The 21,490-nt window shown below is 40.9% G+C and overlaps 1 protein-coding gene across 3 annotated transcripts in view; it reads right to left on the reverse strand.

The window, feature by feature from the left end:
• ntm (neurotrimin) overlaps positions 1 to 21,490 on the reverse strand; it is a 413,623-nt gene that overhangs the window by 126,706 nt on the left and 265,427 nt on the right. For 2 of the 3 annotated variants that reach the window (XM_067397811.1, XM_067397810.1), the window contains exon 2: positions 10,613 to 10,703. In XM_067397811.1, coding sequence (XP_067253912.1) covers positions 10,613 to 10,703 — 91 coding nt within the window. Of the gene's footprint in view, positions 1 to 10,612; positions 10,795 to 21,490 lie in introns of those variants that run through there. The other variant, XM_067397809.1, reaches the window with a different exon arrangement.

Genomic DNA, 21,490 nt, shown 5'->3' on the forward strand with positions numbered 1-21,490 from the left:
CAAAATTAAAGAATCTTACTGAATGTCAAATTTGGTAAATGTTAACTTTTTTTTTTTCCATTCTTTACAATATTTTTTTCTCTGGACCATGCTGGTGACCTAATACAGCAGCATACATTCGTTATACTTCTAATTAGCGGTTGGTCAATAAAGGCTTGTCAGTGACCAAGCAACAGTCCAATAAGCCAACAGTCAATATAATGACAATATATACAAATTATTAACAGCAAATGAGACAACAAATTGCAGAAGTGATCACTTGCTGAATGCCCTCACACTTGTGGGGTCAATAAGCTAAGAAAAATGCAATTAGGAATTCTAGTTCCATAAAATGAGATAAACAACTATGAATTTATGGCCTACAGATTTAAGAAGATACAAAAAAGAAAAAAGGTTTGTACTCAAAAGCACAAATTCTAGCATTTCTGTTCAGCAGCATTATCTAGTGTTTTCTGGACTGAGAACTGATGCATGCTTTTCAACATCTACTATTTGCTGAAAAACAACAACAAAAAAGCTTTACAAAAAACTAGGGCGAGCTCAATCCCGAGCAAATGCGAATGGACTGTTTCATTTCTCTGTCAGAGTTTGTAATTTTGAGGTTGCATAATTTGGCACTTTTTGACAGCACAAGCAGCCCATCTCTACCCTCAAAGGGAAGTAATGGATATCGAAAACATGCAATTTTTCCAAAATCACAATGCCATTTTCGAGGTCAGGAAATGAATAATCTGGGCCACATATATTGAGAGAAAGCCAGAGCAAAAAAAAAAAAAAAGATGGAGATGTTCGAGGGGAGAATTTTTGTAATTTTAGGTTCCAGATAAAAACAGGAAAAACCGAGGCCAAGTGTGATTATATCCACAGTGTTTTTTGCCTTGTTTTTGTTTCTCCTTCTCTCGTTCTCTGTCCTCTCTAAGGTTAATGAGTCTGGTGAAAGGAAATGGTCTGAAAGACAGCAAGGTGTTGGACCATTTGGTGTGTAGCCAGGCCAAAGAGCTGCCACAATGTCATCATGCCCTGATGGCGGCTCAAACCAAAAAAAAAGTGACAAACAGCTGTCGCTAATGCACTGGCTAACAGATGCGTCTAGTCTTTCATCCCCTTACCGGGGGTTAACGGAAGCTCCTTTCAGCCAAAAAAATAAATCAAACTACAGTAGAGGTCCATTTTGGCATTGCAAATTAATTCTGAAATATCAAAACACTGATTAATCCAGGGTCTCTGAATCGTCTGGATGGTCATTCATTATGACAGCACCCCGTGCTCCTGTCTGGCCCTGTGATGGTGGCTCAAATGATTAGGCTTTAATGAGAGACAAGAGAATGTTGGTGTAAGGTAAAGGAAAGTGGAATTAGACAGATAATGTTGAGCAGCTCGCTGTGAAATCAAATTAGCGCTCTCTCAATCTTATCAGCAAGAAGCTTATTTTTTTTTCCAAAGCCGCAGTCCATTCAAACCTCTCCCGTTTATTCTCTTCTCAGTCTCTGCCACAGATATTCGAAATATATCTGATTGTTCAATACGGTTCAGTTAGTACAAGAGAACTCTGAGCTTTCTCCAAGAATCAGGATATGTGATAGCTAGATATCAAAGCTGGGATTTGTGGGGGGAAAGTAGAGGCAGGAAGTAAAGTTATGCTGTTGAACAAAGTTCAAAAGATTTTTTTAGGACGGATGATATGTTACACTTAAGTCCATACAAAACTGTATTACAGCCTTTATTCGGGATCTGAAAAGTTCTTAATAACATTGTGAAGAAGTAATTATAGTATATAGGGGCCTATTACGAGTACACATTATCTCTGCGTTGAAAATGTGATGCAATAAAAGTGTTTATTGAAAGATGAAGTGAAAGGATAACATGAAATAGATATTTACATTATCTCATGAAAATATAAGTTTCTGTGCAGTGCTGATGGGAGATTTTTTTTAAGGCGGTGGTGACAAGTGACGGAGTCATCATTCAATCAAATGATTCATTCAAACACGCTGCTTCATTCAGGAACAAAACCAGTAACTGTCTTTATAAATGAGTCACTGAATAATTCACTGAACTGATTCATTCAAGAACACTGATTTATTCATGAATGAAGCACCATGGCTCTGTGTTTCTCTGATACACATAATGTTTCATCCTGTTGTGGCTTTCTATTTGTAAAAAGTAACTAGCAATATTGTATTTATGTCAAATTTAATTTTTAAACTTTTTTTTCTCTGAACTTGCACCTGGATTGCTATCCAAAATAAATAACCGCATTCCATTTACATGCATGTGACATCACCATTGCCGCAAGCTAGCTTGGAATATGGAAAAGCTTACATTCAGCAGCTGGAAATATTGCAATTACTTTGATTTGTTGGGAGAAAAGGTGATAAGAACACCAAATGTAAGTTGTGGCAATACATTACTCTGGCATTACATGGCTTGCCCACCCACATCCCTTTTTGATCCCGACATATACCCATCTATTACTTTTGCCAAAATTCGTTCTAGAAAACAAAACAAAACAAAACATTTTCTTACAACCTTACATGATTTTTTTTTCAATAATTTTGAGGAAAAAATAGGCAATTGCCAATTTTGTGGGTGTAATGGAAAAGTAATACAACTAGTAGTGTAACCAATTACTGTTGTTAGTGAGTAATAAGTAATAATATTATTTTTGAAAGTAATAAATTAAATTTTTTGAGTAACGAGCCAAACACTGCTAACAGAGTTATACTGCATTTCAAAAAAGCTTCATGAAGGGCATTTAAACGTTTCATGGATGGATTGTTATCTAATCAGAAAAAACACAAAGCGAACAAGTATAAATACCCTCAAACGATAGGAAAATATTGTTATAAATATTTATCATATCACAGTTCAAATTGCATTTACATCATTTGTCAAAATAATCAGAATATGATTGTTTAACCAAATAATGCAGCCCTAATACTCACTGTTCCACACATACACACATACACACACACACACACACACACACACACAGAGAGAGAATATTGGATTGATATGCAGGTTAAACCTGGTGGGCTCTTCGGAAATTGCAGGGATTTGCTTCTATCCACCAGCATTTGGGAGGCTGGTGATAACGACAGCAGATATATCAGGTGTCAACAACAACAGACAGACAAGTGGCTGAAAGATTTTATCACAGAAGACTCAGTCAGGAGCACTCCTCCTGCAAACATGAGAGCAGTGTTCTCCGGTAACCACCATGAGATGGTGATATGAATGTTTTCATGCTATTTAACCGCCTACTAAAATGCTGAGGAAAATCTCAGAAGTTATTTGTTCCATGTTGAGAGTGAAAATGCTGGGAGAGAGGAAATTGGCTGCTCAGAGCTTCAACAAGTAGCACAAGGCCAGCGTACCAGCTCTCGGTGGTATTAACAAGCTATACAAGCAGCACGCCAATAAATCACAAGCCTTTCAGCCATAGCAAGTGAAAAAGTGAGTGCTGTCTCCGTCCAATAAACTCTAAAACGACAGAACCAGGTGATTACATTAAAACACCAAGGGCCGGGATTAATTAACCCTTTCACATGTAAGTTTAAATTATTCTAGCTGAGCCCCTGGCATGAGTTTTTTTTTAAGGCGACCATTATTTTTAATGTCTCACATTGCTGTATGACTGGTGTATCGTTTTCTTTCATTTTCCCTATTATTTCAAAATATTTACCAATATAGTGAAAAATCTGATATTCTGATTCTCAAATACGAATATGTAAACATATTTTGTCAGTTAAACACCTTTATAATGATCATGTTAGTGATGATAATGTTACAAACTTTTTTTTTTGCTGGTACTTTGGTGTATTTAATTGCTGAAGTCTAGAATAAACATGTTTGCATACATGTTCTCAACCCAATTATGCTAAATTATGCATATGGTAAACATGTTAACCCATTTTCTTTCATCAGAGTAAAGCATAAACCAATCGACACAGCTAGATTTGCCCTTTAACCCGATTCCGGCATGTAAACATATCGACCTGAGTTCTGTCAGCTTATTGAAGTGAAACGTGTGATATGTAACAAGAAAGCATCCTTATACTGCAGATTTAAGCACATCTAAACAGAGCGAGCATTTCACAGTAGGGGAGAAGGAAATATATATCGCAAACTCAGATTCTTTCTTGACCCAAGAAATTAGCCTATAAAAATGTGTTCTCATCTCGTGCATCTGAAGTAGAAGTGGCACAGTCAAAATATTGCTTGTTTATTTAATCAGTGGAATGGAATGCTCAGCATGTAAACCGAGACAACGGGTTATTTCCTTGAGCTAATTTTTGTGGGTTATCATCAGCATATTGGTGTGTATGTAAACATGCTCATTATGTTGAAAACACTGTACAACTGACAAGCGTTGGGTGAGTCCATCTCTGGCTCAGCAAAAGCGCAGAATTAGATTGCAATATAGCAGTTAATCACGTGACACACTAAACATCATAATCATACTGTATGTGTGATTGTAAAGGTCAATGGGTTAAGTCTAATTCTTTGATAAAATCCACTTACCTTTTCAATCTGGGTTCTAGATGTTGGGTAGATGTATCTACAGTTCTTAGTTTTAAAATAGCAAAGTGAGAAAAGGTTGGCAACTGCGACCAGACAGATAGAGCTAGGAAGCAGCATGTGGAAATGCATTAAGTTCAACATGTTTAGCTTGTGTTTCGATTGTTGGTTTATACCCTAGGTAGTTGTTTTCGTATGATACAGTTCATTTATTTTTTGCAAAAAACAAAACAGGCATTTGTCAGAAAATATATTGTCTTCCTAGTCCCTTTCCTAACAGATTTTCAAACATGGCAATCACAAATCTCAAGGGAAAACTGCTTTAGTCGCTCCAAATCTAAAGCTAGCATTGTAAGACTCACACCGCTAGTGAACACAATGGCTTCTTCTGTTATATTCCTCATTAACTTGTCATATTTTAATTGCTTAAACCATCCTAAAACCTTATTGACCTGTCATCTCTGAACTGTAGTTTCTTCTTGTGACCACTTACTCTCATTTGCACATTTGTTAAAGAGCATCTGTTTGATTTAACTGTTAATTGTGCTTTTTCTTTTTGTATTTCTGTAGCTCGTCAATTTCACCTTTTAAACCAAAACCATTCTCCTCTCGTCTTCCAGCAAATAAATTGTCATATTCCATAATCCTCTCCAGACAGTGCAGCACTTCAACACCCACTCACTGCCCTCAAACTCCCTCAATTTTTGTCATATATTTCCGTAAGAGGGCTTTAATTTAGCCCACGCAATTGAGGACTTACGCAATGAATCTTATTTTTAATGTAATAACCTTGTTATGTTTTTGGCCTAAGATTAATTTGGAACTGCCAGAGTTAGTTTCTGCTAATGTTCACCTGAAGGGGAAATATGACTGAAAACATCACCTTGGGCAGCCGGGTATGATGACACCAATAACTGTAAACTGTGTAGCTGTCACAATGACTGGCAACGTATCAGTGAAACTGCTGCACAGTTCGTACAAGGTTTATAACTATGGCAAAATTTTAAATAAGCCAATTTATATGTGGACAAATTTGATTTAACACCCAAAAACAGGAAGCTAGATGTATCGACTGCAATATTTTTTATCAAATATTACTTTTAATACCCAGAATTACTGAAAAATGAGCTGAATTCACTAAAAATGTGTGTAATGTCAGATGTTTTAGTGCTTTGTTGTCAAATAAATATCATTCATTCATGCAGCCCATGTCTTGACCAATCACAACATCAGTTTTGGGGCATAGCAAACATAACAATAGGGCTTTTTGAAATTTCTACTTTCTTTCTAGGGCAGCAATCTCAAAATACCAGACCTCAATACTGCCCTTCAAGTTTTAATAGTTTTTCCCTAAAATCATGGCCTGCAAATTTATTTAAAGTCACCATAAAATGGAAGTTATATAGTGATAGTGTTTTCTTCCTTATTGTGATATACTGAGTGAAATGGTTTCTCAAACAAGAAAAAATTTAGGGTGGGACCTGATTTTGTCTACTGGCCTAAAACACTCTAAATACGCAACTACTATATAGACAAGAAGACATCAACAAAAAAAACATGCTTGAATCTATTTAGTAACGCAGGTCTTCACTGTATGCAACAGAGATTATTATTGTTTTTCCATGCCTCAAATGCATCTCTTCAATTGTATACACAGTTGACTACATGGCTAAATGTTTAATACTGTTTAAAAACAGCCAGACACTTTGTATATAAATATTGTCAATCAGTGATCTCCACTTTTTTTTTATCTCTGCACAGAGGTTAAGCTTTATTAAAGTGGGTGTAATCCTGTTAGTCATGAGAATATCCTAAAGGATACTGTGCATATCCCTCCATTAAGACATATGAAGATCCCAAACATTAGTGACCAAAATAACTAGCCTAGTTATATTTGTGTGTAACTCTGCCACACAAGCACCCAAATTCAAACAGTACCATTTGTTTTTTTGTTTTTTTGTTTTGTTTTTTCATTGTAGGGACTTTCCATTGACTATTGTTTTTATTCTGTACAAATGATAATAGGGAGAGACCAGGATGATAGTAACACTTTTTGTTTGAGCATCTGGTTGTTTGTGCTAGATCTCTCAAACTTTGATACACGATAGCCACTTGTCTACTACAAATAAAACTTTGTGAGCTAATGTCGAATACAGAGAGTTCCATTGTTACAACCTACCCCACTACTGGGGTGAGTTGTAACATTATCTAGGAATAACAATGAGATGTGATTTGCTGAAATAAGATCCACACTATCTAAATTTATGTATGAAGTTTATTGAAGAACAAAGAATAATTACTACTGAATAAAATTAACAATTTAAAGTGACAAAAAAATCTTATATTGTATTTCATTTAGGACTTTAAATTTAGCACAAAAACAACTGTCGAGTGTGTTTGTGAGTGTATTCTTGTCACACTCAGTCACTAGCTATGTGAATTTTGGGAAATCACAAAAAAAAATCCTGGATGTAAATGCCAAGATGCGCATAAATTCTAAAAATGTGCATAAAAAATGTACGCATTCAATTGAGGCAGTTTTTATCTGATAAGAAGACATAAAAACAACGTGATCTCATGAGAGTACGTTTGTATTTTTACAGAAAGTGTGGTTCTACCACACGTACATTTACTTACATTTTCATGCACTCAAAAACGTACAATATTGACATATTTATAGCACGAAAACGTAAAAATACTTATGTTTTAATAAAATGTAAAATCAAATGTAATAAATTTTTGCAATATTACTTGAAACTGTCTTTACTAACTGATAAAAGACTATTTATTAGGTGTACGAGGTAGGGCCTTAAAAACATCAGCCAATCATTTACCCGATCATCCCTCCGGCTTGTCAATCACTGCTGTGACGTTCCTTGTGAGAGACGTGTGCGGATTGGCCCTCTGGCTTGTCAATCACTGCCATGACGTTCCTTGTGAGAGACGAGCGCGGCCGCGCGCTCCAGTAACTTTCCACACAGGCGCCGCATGCAATGTTTTTGTCAGGAGACAGGAGTAACAACTGCAGATTATGAGTTACCTGCGGTGAGTCCGACAAAATGAATCCACTAAAGGCTGGAATACACTACACGATTTTTGCCCCGATTTCCCCCCCGATTTATAGTCTGAACAAGTTGACGCTAGTTGACAAAAGTCAGAGCCAGTCTGCAGATTTGAGCCGACAGATTCCATGGAAAATCGCGTAATATATCATGGTCATAGATTCCATCCAGTCGGAGGATATCAAACATGTTTGATATTTTGAGCCGATTTTAGAACACACATCAGTGCACTATATGTGTTGTTGTTATAAATACAGTACACGATACAGTCATACGCTGCCCAAACAATGCAAATCAAGGGTGCAAAGTCAAAAAGATCGAGAAAAAAATGAGACTACTGTACAAAATCGGGTAATAAGGAAAAACTTACCTCATTCAGCGCACGAATCACAAGCTTGGCGCCTGACGAGTAATCATGGTAATCATGTTGAGACACTAAAATATACCGCTTACAGCCGCTAGATGGAGCCGCGCCCGCGAGATCGCACATGACATTCATGAATGAGAAAATGCAGAATCTGCCGTTTTATATTTGTTTGCGTCAGTTTCGTCACACAGTCGGGTCAATACAGCTCACGTCGCTCCCAAGTTGAAAAATACGGAAATTCTTTTTCATAACGCAATAAAAAAATCACTGAAGAATAAGTGGAGCTCCACCATGATAGAAAAATTGCTTCAGTAAGTACTGTACTGTTAGCTTTGTCTTGAGAGAGTTAGCAAACCACATTCTGCGGCAAATCCGGATTCATTCATTATTAAATATGTTAATATTCATCACTATTATACATTTACGCCAGAAGAATTATTAATTATATTACATTAAATGTACATAGCGACTGATTATGATAATTGATTACATTATAGGTAACAACTTGGATATTCATAAAACTACACAATTTACCTCTAACTCCTGTTGTAATCTGTCCATACTGACTGTGTCTACCCACCCCTGTCTATCTCCAAAAGCATTTGCCTCGCATCTTCCACTACTCATCTCTTGCATTTGTTTCGCCTGTCTGTCATGCGTCTCCTAGCAACCAAGCATGTGTTTCTGTTTGTGTTCCGAACGATTTTAAAGTCTGGTAGTGTATGATGCCCGGCTTTTCTCTGTAACCATTTACAAACTCGGCAAGTGTATTTTAAAAATCGTGTAGTGTATTCCAGCCTTAACACGACAGAGCGAATGCCAGTGGTAAACACTTGTGTTCCAATACCCGTGCACAAGTTTTGGGAGGCGTTCCCTCAAAATGAGGAGGGGGGTTGTTCTTATGCATGTGCTCATTTCAAAAACTCACTAACAGTCTTTGGATTCACAGTCGACGAAAAAATCCTCTCTATCACCTTTAAATGCAAATGTGTGGACTTTACACCATTTGTCCTACTGTATTTCCATTTAGCAAAACTCATTTTTTTATTAACGACCACACCCACCCCAACCCTAAACCTACCGTTAGTCATTAATAGTGCATATACACTTTATGAGCACATGCATTCCCTGGGATCGAACCCACAATCGCATGATCACATGATTGTTTTTGCAATGCTCTGCCAATTGAGCTACGCAAAACCTGAAATAAAAAAGAACAATGCATTAAAATGAAAGTGTCCTGTTGTCTATAGGGGCGAAACTTTAGCAAATGCTCCTATGGGTCGTATTTCATGAATTAAAATTAAAGAGTCCTGCTGTCGATAGGGGCACAACTTTAGTAAACGCTCCTATGGGTCGTATTTCAGGGAAGTGACAAACGACCTATATAGGCGTATTGGTTGGAGAACATGTTGAATAATACTATCATACAATGGTAGCTAGGCAAAAAATAATCTTGATAAAAAAAAAAAAATCATTTCCTTCCTGAAAATCAGTTTTTTGGTCATAAAATCTACAATGTTGCTAGTCACATGCTACTTCTCCTGTATGCTCAAAAAGGTGATGGGAGTGTATGATATTGAAGGCATCACCATAGATCTTTTCTGACGACAGTGTTACAAATGACCCCATGTTACAACACTCCCCGGTCTCTAACTTTAAACCAAACCCTCACTTAAAATGTTCTGAATTTGTACATTTTCATTAAGACATTGTTTACCTATGTTCATTAAGTTGTGTTCTCACAGAAAGTGTTAGCTATTCTCCACAATGCAGCTGAATTCAGGTTTTACAGTCCCTGTGGGGACATTTGTTCCCCCCAATATAGGCAAAACCTGACACACACACACACACATTTTCTTAGCTATGTATATTTTTTCCAATTAAGGACATACCCAAAGGGAGGTTTTGTCACATTTACCTCAGTTTGGGGGACAATTTTATCTACAAACTATGGTTAAGTACACACACAACACAATTAGTTGGATAATAAAAGTAAAGCACACACAAACTGCTTAAAATAATTAGTTGCTGTATATAATAAATAATGGCTTTAGAAGTTTTAATAGACTAACAAAGTGCAAAGTACTTGGCAACTATTGGGCCTCAATTTGAAAATAGTATAAAATAGCTCATATCCACTTTTCCTACATCACTGACACTTTGGTGCATACTTCTGACTCATGGCTGCTTCAGAAGATAATTTATTAGGTTATATTTTCTGATATTGCTCTGTGAACTATAAAAATATTCACCTTAGTATGGAATTAAACTTTTTTCCCATCCATTTAATTTGCCACAAATGTAATTTTCTGAGATTGCCAAGTTTGAACTTAATTTTCTTCATCAGTAATTAAATTCAAAGTGACTGCAATGAACTGCAGGTATTGAATTTCATTAAAGATTTAGTGCCAGCACTTAAACTTAACTTTTCAAGTATAGTGGGTAGAAATAGTCAAGAGTTTGTGCACCAAAACTTCAAGCACAATAACATTATAACTAATTTTGAAGCTAGCTAAGCCAAATGAGCCACATTTCTTTCTTTCAAAAACATATCGATAAAAACGTCATGAAGTGACATGCAAAACGTTTGACAGTGCAGATATGCCCGCAGGACACAGAAACATGACAGCATGATAAATGCATAACCATCACAGCCTACCTGAGGAAGAGCGTCTCTCCTTGTCTGATGGTGATATTGTCCATCTGTTTGTTATCGGATTGGGATTCTCCTTGACTGCGGACAGGCAGACCTGCGGGGAGAAGGAACAGCAGTCTGAGACTCATCACCACCACACACCTCCTCCAGGACGCCGCGCAGCCTCCACACGCAACCATCTTCATCTGCGGAGTTTTCTTAGTGTAAATCCGTTCACAGTAGTCCAAAAGAGAAACGCGTTAGTTAGCCATTACACTTCATCTGTTAATCCAGATTTCCTCCCTAGGTAGACAACAAAATCCCTCGCGTACTTAGTACAGAGCGCTTATCGATGACCGCGCCGTGTCGTCGCCATGGAAATGGGGGTAAAATAAAAAAACGTATGAATGAAATGTACACTTTAGTGGTGACCTCAATCGTTCTAGTTTCTTAAATCCTATTGCCTTTAATATCCGCACTGAAAATCCATCTTTTTTCCCTCACTGACACGCTGCCTCAAACTTTAAGAAGTGAGAGCTGGAGAGCTGAGAGCGAGTGAACGTGCCAAAATGTCACTCCAGCTGTGCCTGAATAGATATGGAGGGTGTTTGTGGTTCCTCAGTGCAGTACAGTATGAGTGTACACAGTCTTCTAAAAAAACAAAAGAAAAGAAAGAAAGAAAGAAAGGGAAAAAAAGTCTTCCTCTAGTGGGACCGTTGCTTGGTTTTCTTTCAGAGCCTACTGGATAACCGCGAATGTGGGCTGTGAATCACTCACAAGTTGGAAAAAGCGCGCGCTGTTGTCATAGCAGCAGCGGCAAACGCGTACTCGCACTGGCCATACAGTACAGCGCAAAAAAGAGCGCGCAAATCAGAAGCTATTGTACGCAGTAATGCAATGCTTGAGCGACATTCATTGATTGCCTTGTGGTTCCAGCCTCTACCGTTCAACACAAGCGTTGAAGGAGCACTCGAGAGAGAGAAAATTGAGCTTTCTTGTACAAATCACAAACCAAATTACTCATATTTTGAGAATTGAAGGAAATGATGTCTAGACAGAGAAAATGATAAGTACAAAATCAAGGGCGTAACAAACACACACACACACACACACACATTATATTTTAATATAGATTGTTTTGAAAATCCAAACTTCTCATTTATGACATACCCACATAATATATGTGTATGTGTATACATACATACATGCATTATATATATATATATATATATATATATATATATATATATATATATATATATATATATATATATATATATATATATATATATATATATATATACACACACACACACACACATACACATGCGTGTTGTCAATTGATTTAAAAAAATAACTAATTAATAGTGTTACAGATCCCTTGTTTCCCTGGACTCCATTTCCCAGAATCCTCCTGTTCTCCACACCTGCACTCACTTCCCTCGTCATCTCCCTATCATCACGGATCACCTGCACCTGGACTCTATTGTTAGCACTCCTATATAATGCACTCACTCCCTGCACTCCTGGTCCGTTCTCTGTTTTGTTAAGGTGTCTGTCTGTTGTTCATTGCCATTGTTTGAAGTAAAGTCTCTATTATCGTGGAAATCCGTATCTGCCTCATCTCTCTACCAGCCACCCGTAACAGAAGAACGGACCCAAACCGACCGGATTTTCCACGAAAAAAAAAATGGAGACTTTCCCCAGCTCCCTGGATCCAGCTCCTCCATCGCCTCTCACCCTAACAGCCAGCGAACGCATTATCGGGCTCCTGCAGGTAGGACGTTCGCTGGAGAGGTATGTGGAGGAGTTCGTTGAGCTTGCTTACTTGTCTAACTGGCCCGACGCTCAGTTGATCTCCCTGTTTTTGGATGGATTGGATGACGACACTATCCGTTTTGATGAACCTGTTTTTTGTTTCTCCTTAAGCGAAACTATCAATTTAATTTTGTGGTTGAATGGCTCCAAATTCTTAGTGAAAGAGGTTCAGGATCAGTGTTGTCGTCCGGTCCATCCAGAAACACGGTTGGCCGGGCCAGTTAGTCAACCTCCGGCTTCCTCCGCACACCGCTCCAGCGAACTCCCTGCCTGCCCCAGGCTGGACCCATATTCCGCTACTGGGCCCAGTAAGCGGAGGAGGAGGAAGAAAGCGGCCCCAATGTCTCCAGAGCCCGCTCCAGTATCTCCAGAGCCCGCTCCAGTATCTCCAGAGCCCGCTCCAGTATCTCCAGAGCCCGCTCCAGTATCTCCAGAGCTCGCTCCAGTATCTCCAGAGCCCGCTCCAGTGTCTCCAGAGCCCGCTCCAGTATCTCCAGAGCCCGCTCCAGTATCTCCAGAGCCAGCTCCAGTATCTCCAGAGCCAGCTCCAGTCCCCACAGAGCCAGCTCCAGTGCCTGTGGGGATTTTAATTGTATTTGAGGGGATGAAATGGCCCTCAACCCCAGTCTCCTCCGAGCCAAGTTCTCCAGTCTCCTCCGAGCCAAGTTCTCCAGTCTCCTCCGAGCCAAGTTCTCCAGTCTCCGCCGCCGAGCCAAGTTCTCCAGTCTCCGCCGCCGAGCCAAGTTCTCCAGTCTCCGCCGCCGAGCAAAGTTCTCCAGTCTCCGCCGCCGAGCAAAGTTCTCCAGTCTCCGCCGCCGAGCAAAGTTCTCCAGTCTCCGCCGCCGAGCAAAGTTCTCCAGTCTCCGCCGCCGAGCAAAGTTCTCCAGTCTCCGCCGCCGAGCAAAGTTCTCCAGTCTCCGCCGCCGAGCAAAGTTCTCCAGTCTCCGCCGCCGAGCAAAGTTCTCCAGTCTCCGCCGCCGAGCAAAGTTCTCCAGTCTCCGCCGCCGAGCAAAGTTCTCCAGTCTCCGCCGCCGAGCAAAGTTCTCCAGTCTCCGCCGCCGAGCAAAGTTCTCCAGTCTCCGCCGCCGAGCAAAGTTCTCCAGTCTCCGCCGCCGAGCAAAAGTTCTCCAGTCTCCGCCGCCGAGCAAAGTTCTCCAGTCTCCGCCGCCGAGCAAAGTTCTCCAGTCTCCGCCGCCGAGCAAAGTTCTCCAGTCTCCGCCGCCCGAGCAAAGTTCTCCAGTCTCCGCCGCCGAGCAAAGTTCTCCAGTCTCCGCCGCCGAGCAAAGTTCTCCAGTCTCCGCCGCCGAGCAAAGTTCTCCAGTCTCCGCCGCCGAGCAAAGTTCTCCAGTCTCCGCCGCCGAGCAAAGTTCTCCAGTCTCCGCCGCCGAGCAAAGTTCTCCGGTCTCCGCCGCCGAGCAAAGTTCTCCCAGTCTCCGCCGCCGAGCAAAGTTCTCCAGTCTCCGCCGCCGAGCAAAGTTATCCAGTCTCCGCCGCCGAGCAAAGTTCTCCAGTCTCCGCCGCCGAGCAAAGTTCTCCAGTCTCCGCCGCCTAGCAAAGTTCTCCAGTCTCCGCCGCCCGAGCAAAGTTCTCCAGTCTCCGCCGCCGAGCAAAGTTCTCCAGTCTCCGCCGCCGAGCAAAGTTCTCCAGTCTCCGCCGCCCGAGCAAAGTTCTCCAGTCTCCGCCGCCGAGCAAAGTTCTCCAGTCTCCGCCGCCCGAGCAAAGTTCTCCAGTCTCCGCCGCCGAGCAAAGTTCTCCAGTCTCCGCCGCCGAGCAAAGTTCTCCAGTCTCCGCCGCCGAGCAAAGTTCTCCAGTCTCCGCCGCCTACGAGCCCTCAGCTCCAGCCGCCGCCGCCGAGCCCTCAGCTCCAGCCGCCGCCGCCGAGCCCGCCGCTCCAGCCGCCGCCGCCGAGCCCGCCGCTCCAGCCGCCGCCGCCGAGCCTGCCGCTCCAGCCGCCGCCGCCGGGCCTGCCGCTCCAGCCGCCGCCGCCGAGCCTGCCGCTCCAGCCGCCGCCGCCGAGCCTGCCGCTCCAGCTGCCGCCGCCGAGCCAGCCGCTCCTAGTATGGTCTCTGTGATTGAACTCTCCAGCCCAAAGACTGTTTTCCCTCCCTGCCTCCCTCTCCCGCCTCCACCAAGTCATGTCTATACTGCACCTCCACCACAAGCCCCCTCGCCCAGATCTCCACCTCGGACCTCTGGGCGATTACCTTCACCCCGGCTCCAACCTCCCTCTGCTCCACCGTTGCCCATCAGTCCTCCAGCTTCACCAGTCTCCATCCTGCCTCCACTCACACCTTGGTCATTCATCAGCCTGCCCTCCCCTCTGGACTTCACTCCTCCGTCTCCGCTCCGTCACTCCGTCCCTCGGATTCAGTTGGCCTCCTCACTCCCCCCGGTGTTCGTTTTGTTGGCTGTCCTTCTGCTTTCACTGCGGCCTTCTGGAGCCCCGGCTGCGCTTCGGTCGGCGGAGCCTTCGGTTCCGCCATCACCCGCCAGTCCTTCAGCGACGCCTGGGCTCAACGCCTCGAAGGCTTCGGCTCCTGACCCGCCATGGCTGCCCGCTGCACCTGACCCGCCATGGCTGCCCGCTGCACCTGACCCGCCATGTATGCCTGCTGCATGTCTGCCCGCTGCACCTGACCCGCCATGGCTGCCCGCTGCACCTGACCCGCCATGGCTGCCTTCAGCCCCTGACCCGCCATGGCTGCCTTCAGCCCCTGACCCGCCATGGACGCCTTCAGCCCCTGACCCGCCATGGATGCCTTCAGCCCCTGACCCCCCATGGCTGCCCACGGCTCCTGACCCGCCATGGTTTTTGGACCTGCCCTGGAGACCTCCACTCCAGTTTACTCCTTCCCCTGCTCCGGTTTGAGGTCTCCAGGGCGCCCGCCCCCCTCCCGGTTGTTACATCTACGGCGCGAGGACGCGCCTACCGGGAGGGGGAGGTACTGTTACAGATCCCTTGTTTCCCTGGACTCCATTTCCCAGAATCCTCCTGTTCTCCACACCTGCACTCACTTCCCTCGTCATCTCCCTATCATCACGGATCACCTGCACCTGGACTCTATTGTTAGCACTCCTATATAATGCACTCACTCCCTGCACTCCTGGTCCGTTCTCTGTTTTGTTAAGGTGTCTGTCTGTTGTTCATTGCCATTGTTTGAAGTAAAGTCTCTATTATCGTGGAAATCCGTATCTGCCTCATCTCTCTACCAGCCACCCGTAACAAATAGCACATTTTTCTGTAATTAATTACAATTAATCGCACCTGGCATATATATATATATATATATATATATATATGTTATATTGTAATACTTTTACATTGAATCTCAAATAATGTAGAAACAACATAAAGACAGTATATTTTAAATATTTGTTTAATGGCATCTTTTTACTAAGCATATGAATGAAGGCCAGTATCACTAATACCAGTACTGTTACTGACGTCTCTATTAAATGGATTTTTTTTCTCAACTTTAGCTATTAATTATAGACATTCAACATTACAGTATAACTGAAAGTAAACTTAAAACAATCTTCACATAAACCCATTGTAATAAACGTCAGATTTAGCTGTGTCTTTAATATATCAGGGCGCAACGCTAAGGTTTTTTTTTCTACTGGCCCAGTCAATAGAAAAAGTTATTGTTCCATGTAACCTTGTAAAGAGTGCTTTAAGATTTTCAGGTATAGGTCTAACCAGGGCCACTACTAGAACCGCTTGCAATTTGCCAATTCTGTTTTTCTCTCACTGAAAATTAACTAAAGACTTGCGTGTTCCATGTCCTATCTGAGACTGCCTTTATGTTGAAATGGTACTGCCAGCCCACTTTATGAGTAGCCCATCCACCGGGAATTCTCCCAATGACCACAAAAGTCAAGATCAGTGAGTGATTTTCTCTTTGTCTTTTGAAGTAAAGTGACATGTGGCCAAGTATAGTGACCCATACTCGGAATTTGTGCTCTGCATTTAACCCATCCACCGTGAACACACACCCGGAGCAGTGGGCAGCCATTGCTGCGGCGCCCTGCTCAAGGGTCTCACCGCAGTCGTGGTGTTGAGGATGGAGAGAGCGCAGGATATTCACTCCCCTCACCGACAATCCCTGCCAGACCTGAGACTCGAACCCATGACCTTTGGGTTACAAGTCCTTTTTTTTTTAATTATAGCAATCATGCTTCATTTTCTAAAATATAAATCATTTTTTGGAATGCTCAAAATTAAATATCCAGTATGTATTTCATAAATGTTTTCATACACCAGCCACTACCAACTTCTACCATCAACCTTGCTATCATAAATAATAAATTCACACAAAGGTGCTTATTTGATAACAAGCCTTACCTCCTATGGAACAAAAATGCCCAGAGCATTTTTTAGAGGAGCAACACAACATGTTCAAGAAACACAACGTTACAATCTCTGCCAAATATCTGCCAAATGTGGCAATGTGTCCTCACAGATCACTCTCAGTGTCACTCTCACTCTCAGATCACTCAGGAGGACAGTGGCCTAAAGAATTGTATGCAAAGTAGAACTAGTGGGTTTCTGAGCAGAAATGAAGGCATCCATGCAGATGACACTTCTTTTATAAAATATATTTTCCTCTCATATAAGTACTAAGTAAAGCAGTGTGTTATAACAGACCATACAGTGAAGCCCTCATATACAGGGTATTTGTGGATGACTCATTTTTCTGCTGTGTTCAATTCATGAAGCAAAAGCATGAACTGTCATGTAGCGCCTTTTACCAAATTATGTATACGCAACTCACCTAAAGGTTTTTTTATTTTGTTTTATTTGTTTTAATTAATTATCAATTGGCTAATTGGTTAGCTGAATAAATTAGCCGATGGATGGATGCACTGTAAAAAATGACCGTGATTTTAACAGTAAAAGATTGTAAAAATGCTGCGGTGAAAAACTGTCAATTGGTTTACAGAAAGTTTCCGTACCATATATGGTGAATAACTGTAATAGATCTAACGTTACATTTAATGTAATTTTACGGTAAAGTACCGTTAAATTCACAGTTTTTGGAAGTGAAAAATAATAATTCATTGTAAAATTTACAGTGGAAAACCGTAAATTGACATTCCCACAATTCCCTGTGTGACACTTCACATTTGATATATTTTCGTTGAAATAACTCTGTTTCTTCTTAGTTTTTCTATTTTTTTTCTAATCAGTTATGTACATTAGGGTTTTATGTTACATTTAATGTTGTTAAATTAATGTTTATTGCATTTTTAAAATTTCATGCATGTTACCATGATGGTGTTTAGTGTGTGTGAATGACACTGTGTGCACCTTCTATATGTTAGTGTCGTCTTTCTCAGCTTGTGGAAAATCTGTTTGTGATGAACTTTGATTCATCATGTGACTCTTATCACCACTGTGTCTGGTGACTGTCAGTGTATTATAAAGATACAAAACAGATATTAGTACTTCATTAGGTTGGTAAATTAACATTATATCAGTTATATCATTATATCTGGCAACCACAGCTGCCGTCTTTTTACCGTAAATTTTACTGGGATTTTTTTTACAGTGTGGATGGATGGATGGATGGATGGATGGATGGATGGATGGATGGATGGATGGATGGATGGATGGATGGATGGATGGATGGATAGATTTTATGTTCTGTAAGTACAGACAGACAGATAGATAGATAGATAGACAGATAGATAGATAGATAGATAGATAGATAGATAGATAGATAGATAGATAGATAGATAGATAGATAGATAGATAGATAGATAGATAGATAGATAGATAGATAGATAGATAGATAGATAGATAGATAGATAGATAGATAGATAGATAGATAGATAGATAGATAGATAGATAGATAGATAGATTAGTATGTAAGACATTAGTATGTATCTTATGGACTCCTTGGCTGGTTCTGGGCTCCAGATGGTCTCCTTCTTCCTTTAAGATTTAAGTTTGCGATAATGAGGTCCCATTGCAGAACATCAGAAAGATCAACAGGATGTAACTTTATCTATTATGTGTGTGTGTGATTAATATGTATCGGCTGGGCACAAAGTGTAATATTAACTTGGTAAAACATCATCACGAATACTTTCGGAACTAGTTCAAATCATAAAATACTTATGAATTGTAATTTTCCATTACAAATTAGATAAACGGAGCAATTCCAATAGGGTCCTCACATTATCAGTGCTCAGGCCCTAATTATTGGCACAATGATTAAATAATTGTCCCCATTTTTTCCCCTCATGTTTAAAACAGATATTCCAGATTTTATTTTTTTCTCAGACTTTTGAACTCCACTATATCGTTAAATTAAACCGTAACTTATTAGGAGTATCATTTTCATGTAAGCATTTAAATGTTGTCTGACCAATAGAAATCTATTTCAAATAGAAAAACTATAGATCTATTTTTACATCAGTGGCACATTGGGCTAAATTAAATGTTTGAACTTTAAATTTGACAGCTGCTGTTTCTGCTGTTCTCCTCATCTCAAAATAAAAGCTCTAGAAACTATTTGCGGCTGCTGTCATACAGTGAAATATCTGTCCTTGGCATTTTGCTTTTTTTCAATAGTGATTTTTATAGGTACAGCCCTCATTTTTTTGATATTTAGATCATGATGTAAATTTAAATGTGTGCTTTGCTTTTTCTGTCTTTGTTACAACTTTAAAGATTTTGCTTTTTGTGTTCCCTATACGTTTCGATAGGAATTCTCTAGATGACATGATCACACTATTCTTCCGAAATCATTCTAATATGATGATTTGGTGCTTGTTACGTCCCTATGGACGTAGGGATTCATTTTGTTTTGTGAGTTGTGACTTGTGTATCTTTTTGTTTTTTTCCATGTGTTCTGTTTTTTTTGTTTTTCTCTATGCTGCTCTTGCTCCTCCTACTGTTTGCTTGACAGGCTCATGAGTGCCACCTGAATCCTGTTGTAGCTCGTTAAGTGGAGTATAAATGAAGCTGAAGACTTCCAGTCCAGGAGAGAGACTTTCCTCTGAGAGATACTACCATCTTCCGGTCCCAGTGTTGTTGGTTTTCTTTTATTTATATTGTTTTGCCTGTGGTGTTCAGGTAAAGAGCTGTATGTGAAGTGTTTCAGCTAATGGGTGTATACTTAAAACTTTACAACAATTAAGTGGGCTTCAGTTGGCTGGTTTACCTGAGCTGTCTAGTGTTTCAGCTAATTTTCCCAATCCTGAGACTTGTGTAAGCTGAACAGCATTGAGTTTTTCGGTTGATTTAAGAGTTATCTGTGAACATCAGTTATTTTATTTTGTTATCTTAATTCTTTTGATATTCTAAGTCTTTTCTTTTAGTTTTGTAGGGAGGTGGATGTCTTTATTTTTATTATTTTCTCCTGTTTATGTAGAAAAGGGAGTTAGGGAATTGTGTTTGTATTCTTATTTTCTTTTTTTTTTTTGGTAGGTAAGTTATCCCTTAACTTTAAGAATCTTTTTGTTTGTTATTTTTTTGGCCTCTCCCCTCCTGAAGTTTGCTAATTCTCACCATTGGTTTAATAAATTGTTATCTTTGAATCTTGTGTTCTTGAGCATTACTGTACCTGCCCTGGGACCTGGAGACGGCAGTTCTCTCATTCTCTCCACGTTTTCTTTTGTTACATGCCTCTTCTTACCTCTAGACTAGAGGGGCTCGTAACAAGTGGGGGCTCGTCCATTCGTTTTTTTTATATAGGCAACTATTTTGTGCGGTGAGTACAATTTCTCTTTTCTCTCTAGACGTCTGTTTTTTGCTGTCTTTGCTTCTTGTGTGGGGAGGAGAGTCTCTGTGGTGATAAGAAATGGAGTTTGATTTGTTGGCATTTACCCTTTCTCCCACCACAGAGGTCTTTCATAAATGTAGGAAGAAGGATCTAATTTTGATTGCAGAGTTCTATAATATAGAGGTACCAAAAGACAGAAAGCATGTGATTAAGGATGTTCTGTTTGAACAGCTTGTGCACAATGGTATTTTACCAGATGTTGAAGGTGAAAAACAACCTGTAGTTGTGGCGAAAGCCGTGGCTGAGGAAGTTGTTCCTGGTATAAATGCTAGTGAGCATGTTAATTTTGATTCTGTACAGGCCATTCGTTTAAAAGAGTTAGAGCTCAAAGTTAAACAACAGGAAAATGAGAATTTACGCTTAAAACTTAAAGTTGTGGAGGTAGAAGCGGACCGTGATATTAAACTGCGTCGTTTAGATTTACAAGCTAAAGAAATAAAGCCTATTCCTGTTCCGCGCTCCAGAGCTTCCTCAATTTCTTCCTCTGCATCCACTCCTGTTACACCCGTAGCCTCGAATTTAGAGCAAAACATTCAGGAATTTGACGTTTGTAAATACATCAAGCTTGTGCCTCCTTTTCGTGAGTCAGAGGTGGATGCGTACTTTGTTGCGTTTGAGCGTATTGCAGGTAAGCTTAGGTGGCCAAACGATATGTGGGCCTTGCTCCTACAGTGTAGTTTGACCGGTAAGGCCCAAGAGATTTGCGCGTCGTTACCGATTGAACAATCTCTTGACTATGAGGTCGTTAAAACCGCTGTTCTCAGGGCATATGAATTGGTCCCCGAGGCATACCGCCAAAAGTTTTGTGCGCATGCGAAAACCGCAAGGCAGACGCATGTAGAGTTTGCAAGAGAGAAAAGAGTATTGTTCGAGAAATGGTGTCTCTCCAGTAAGATCACTAGCTTTGAGCAGTTGCAGGAGTTGCTCCTGCTGGAAGATTTTAAAAGTTGCCTTTCCGAAAGTGTTGTCGTTCATTTGAATGAACAAAAGGTAACTACCCTATCTGATGCTGCTGTGTTGGCAGATGAGTTTGTCTTGACACATCGAAACATTTTTTCATCCGTCCGACCGTCAAAAACGTTGTTTGCCAATAAAAATGTTGTAGTGCGCAATTTGTCACGTGAACCTCCGCATGCATCTAAAAGTAATGGCAATGGAGAAGGCAAAGCTACCTCTCCAGGTCGGAGAGACAGACGTGCCTGTTTTTACTGTCTCGACCCAGATCACCTGATTGCAGAGTGTTCAGCTTGGGAAAAGAGAAGTGTTGATGGTAACACTAAGAATGTTGCTC

The sequence above is a fragment of the Chanodichthys erythropterus genome, chromosome 10 (assembly GCF_024489055.1).
Source record: "Chanodichthys erythropterus isolate Z2021 chromosome 10, ASM2448905v1, whole genome shotgun sequence".
Lineage (NCBI taxonomy): Eukaryota > Metazoa > Chordata > Actinopteri > Cypriniformes > Xenocyprididae > Chanodichthys > Chanodichthys erythropterus.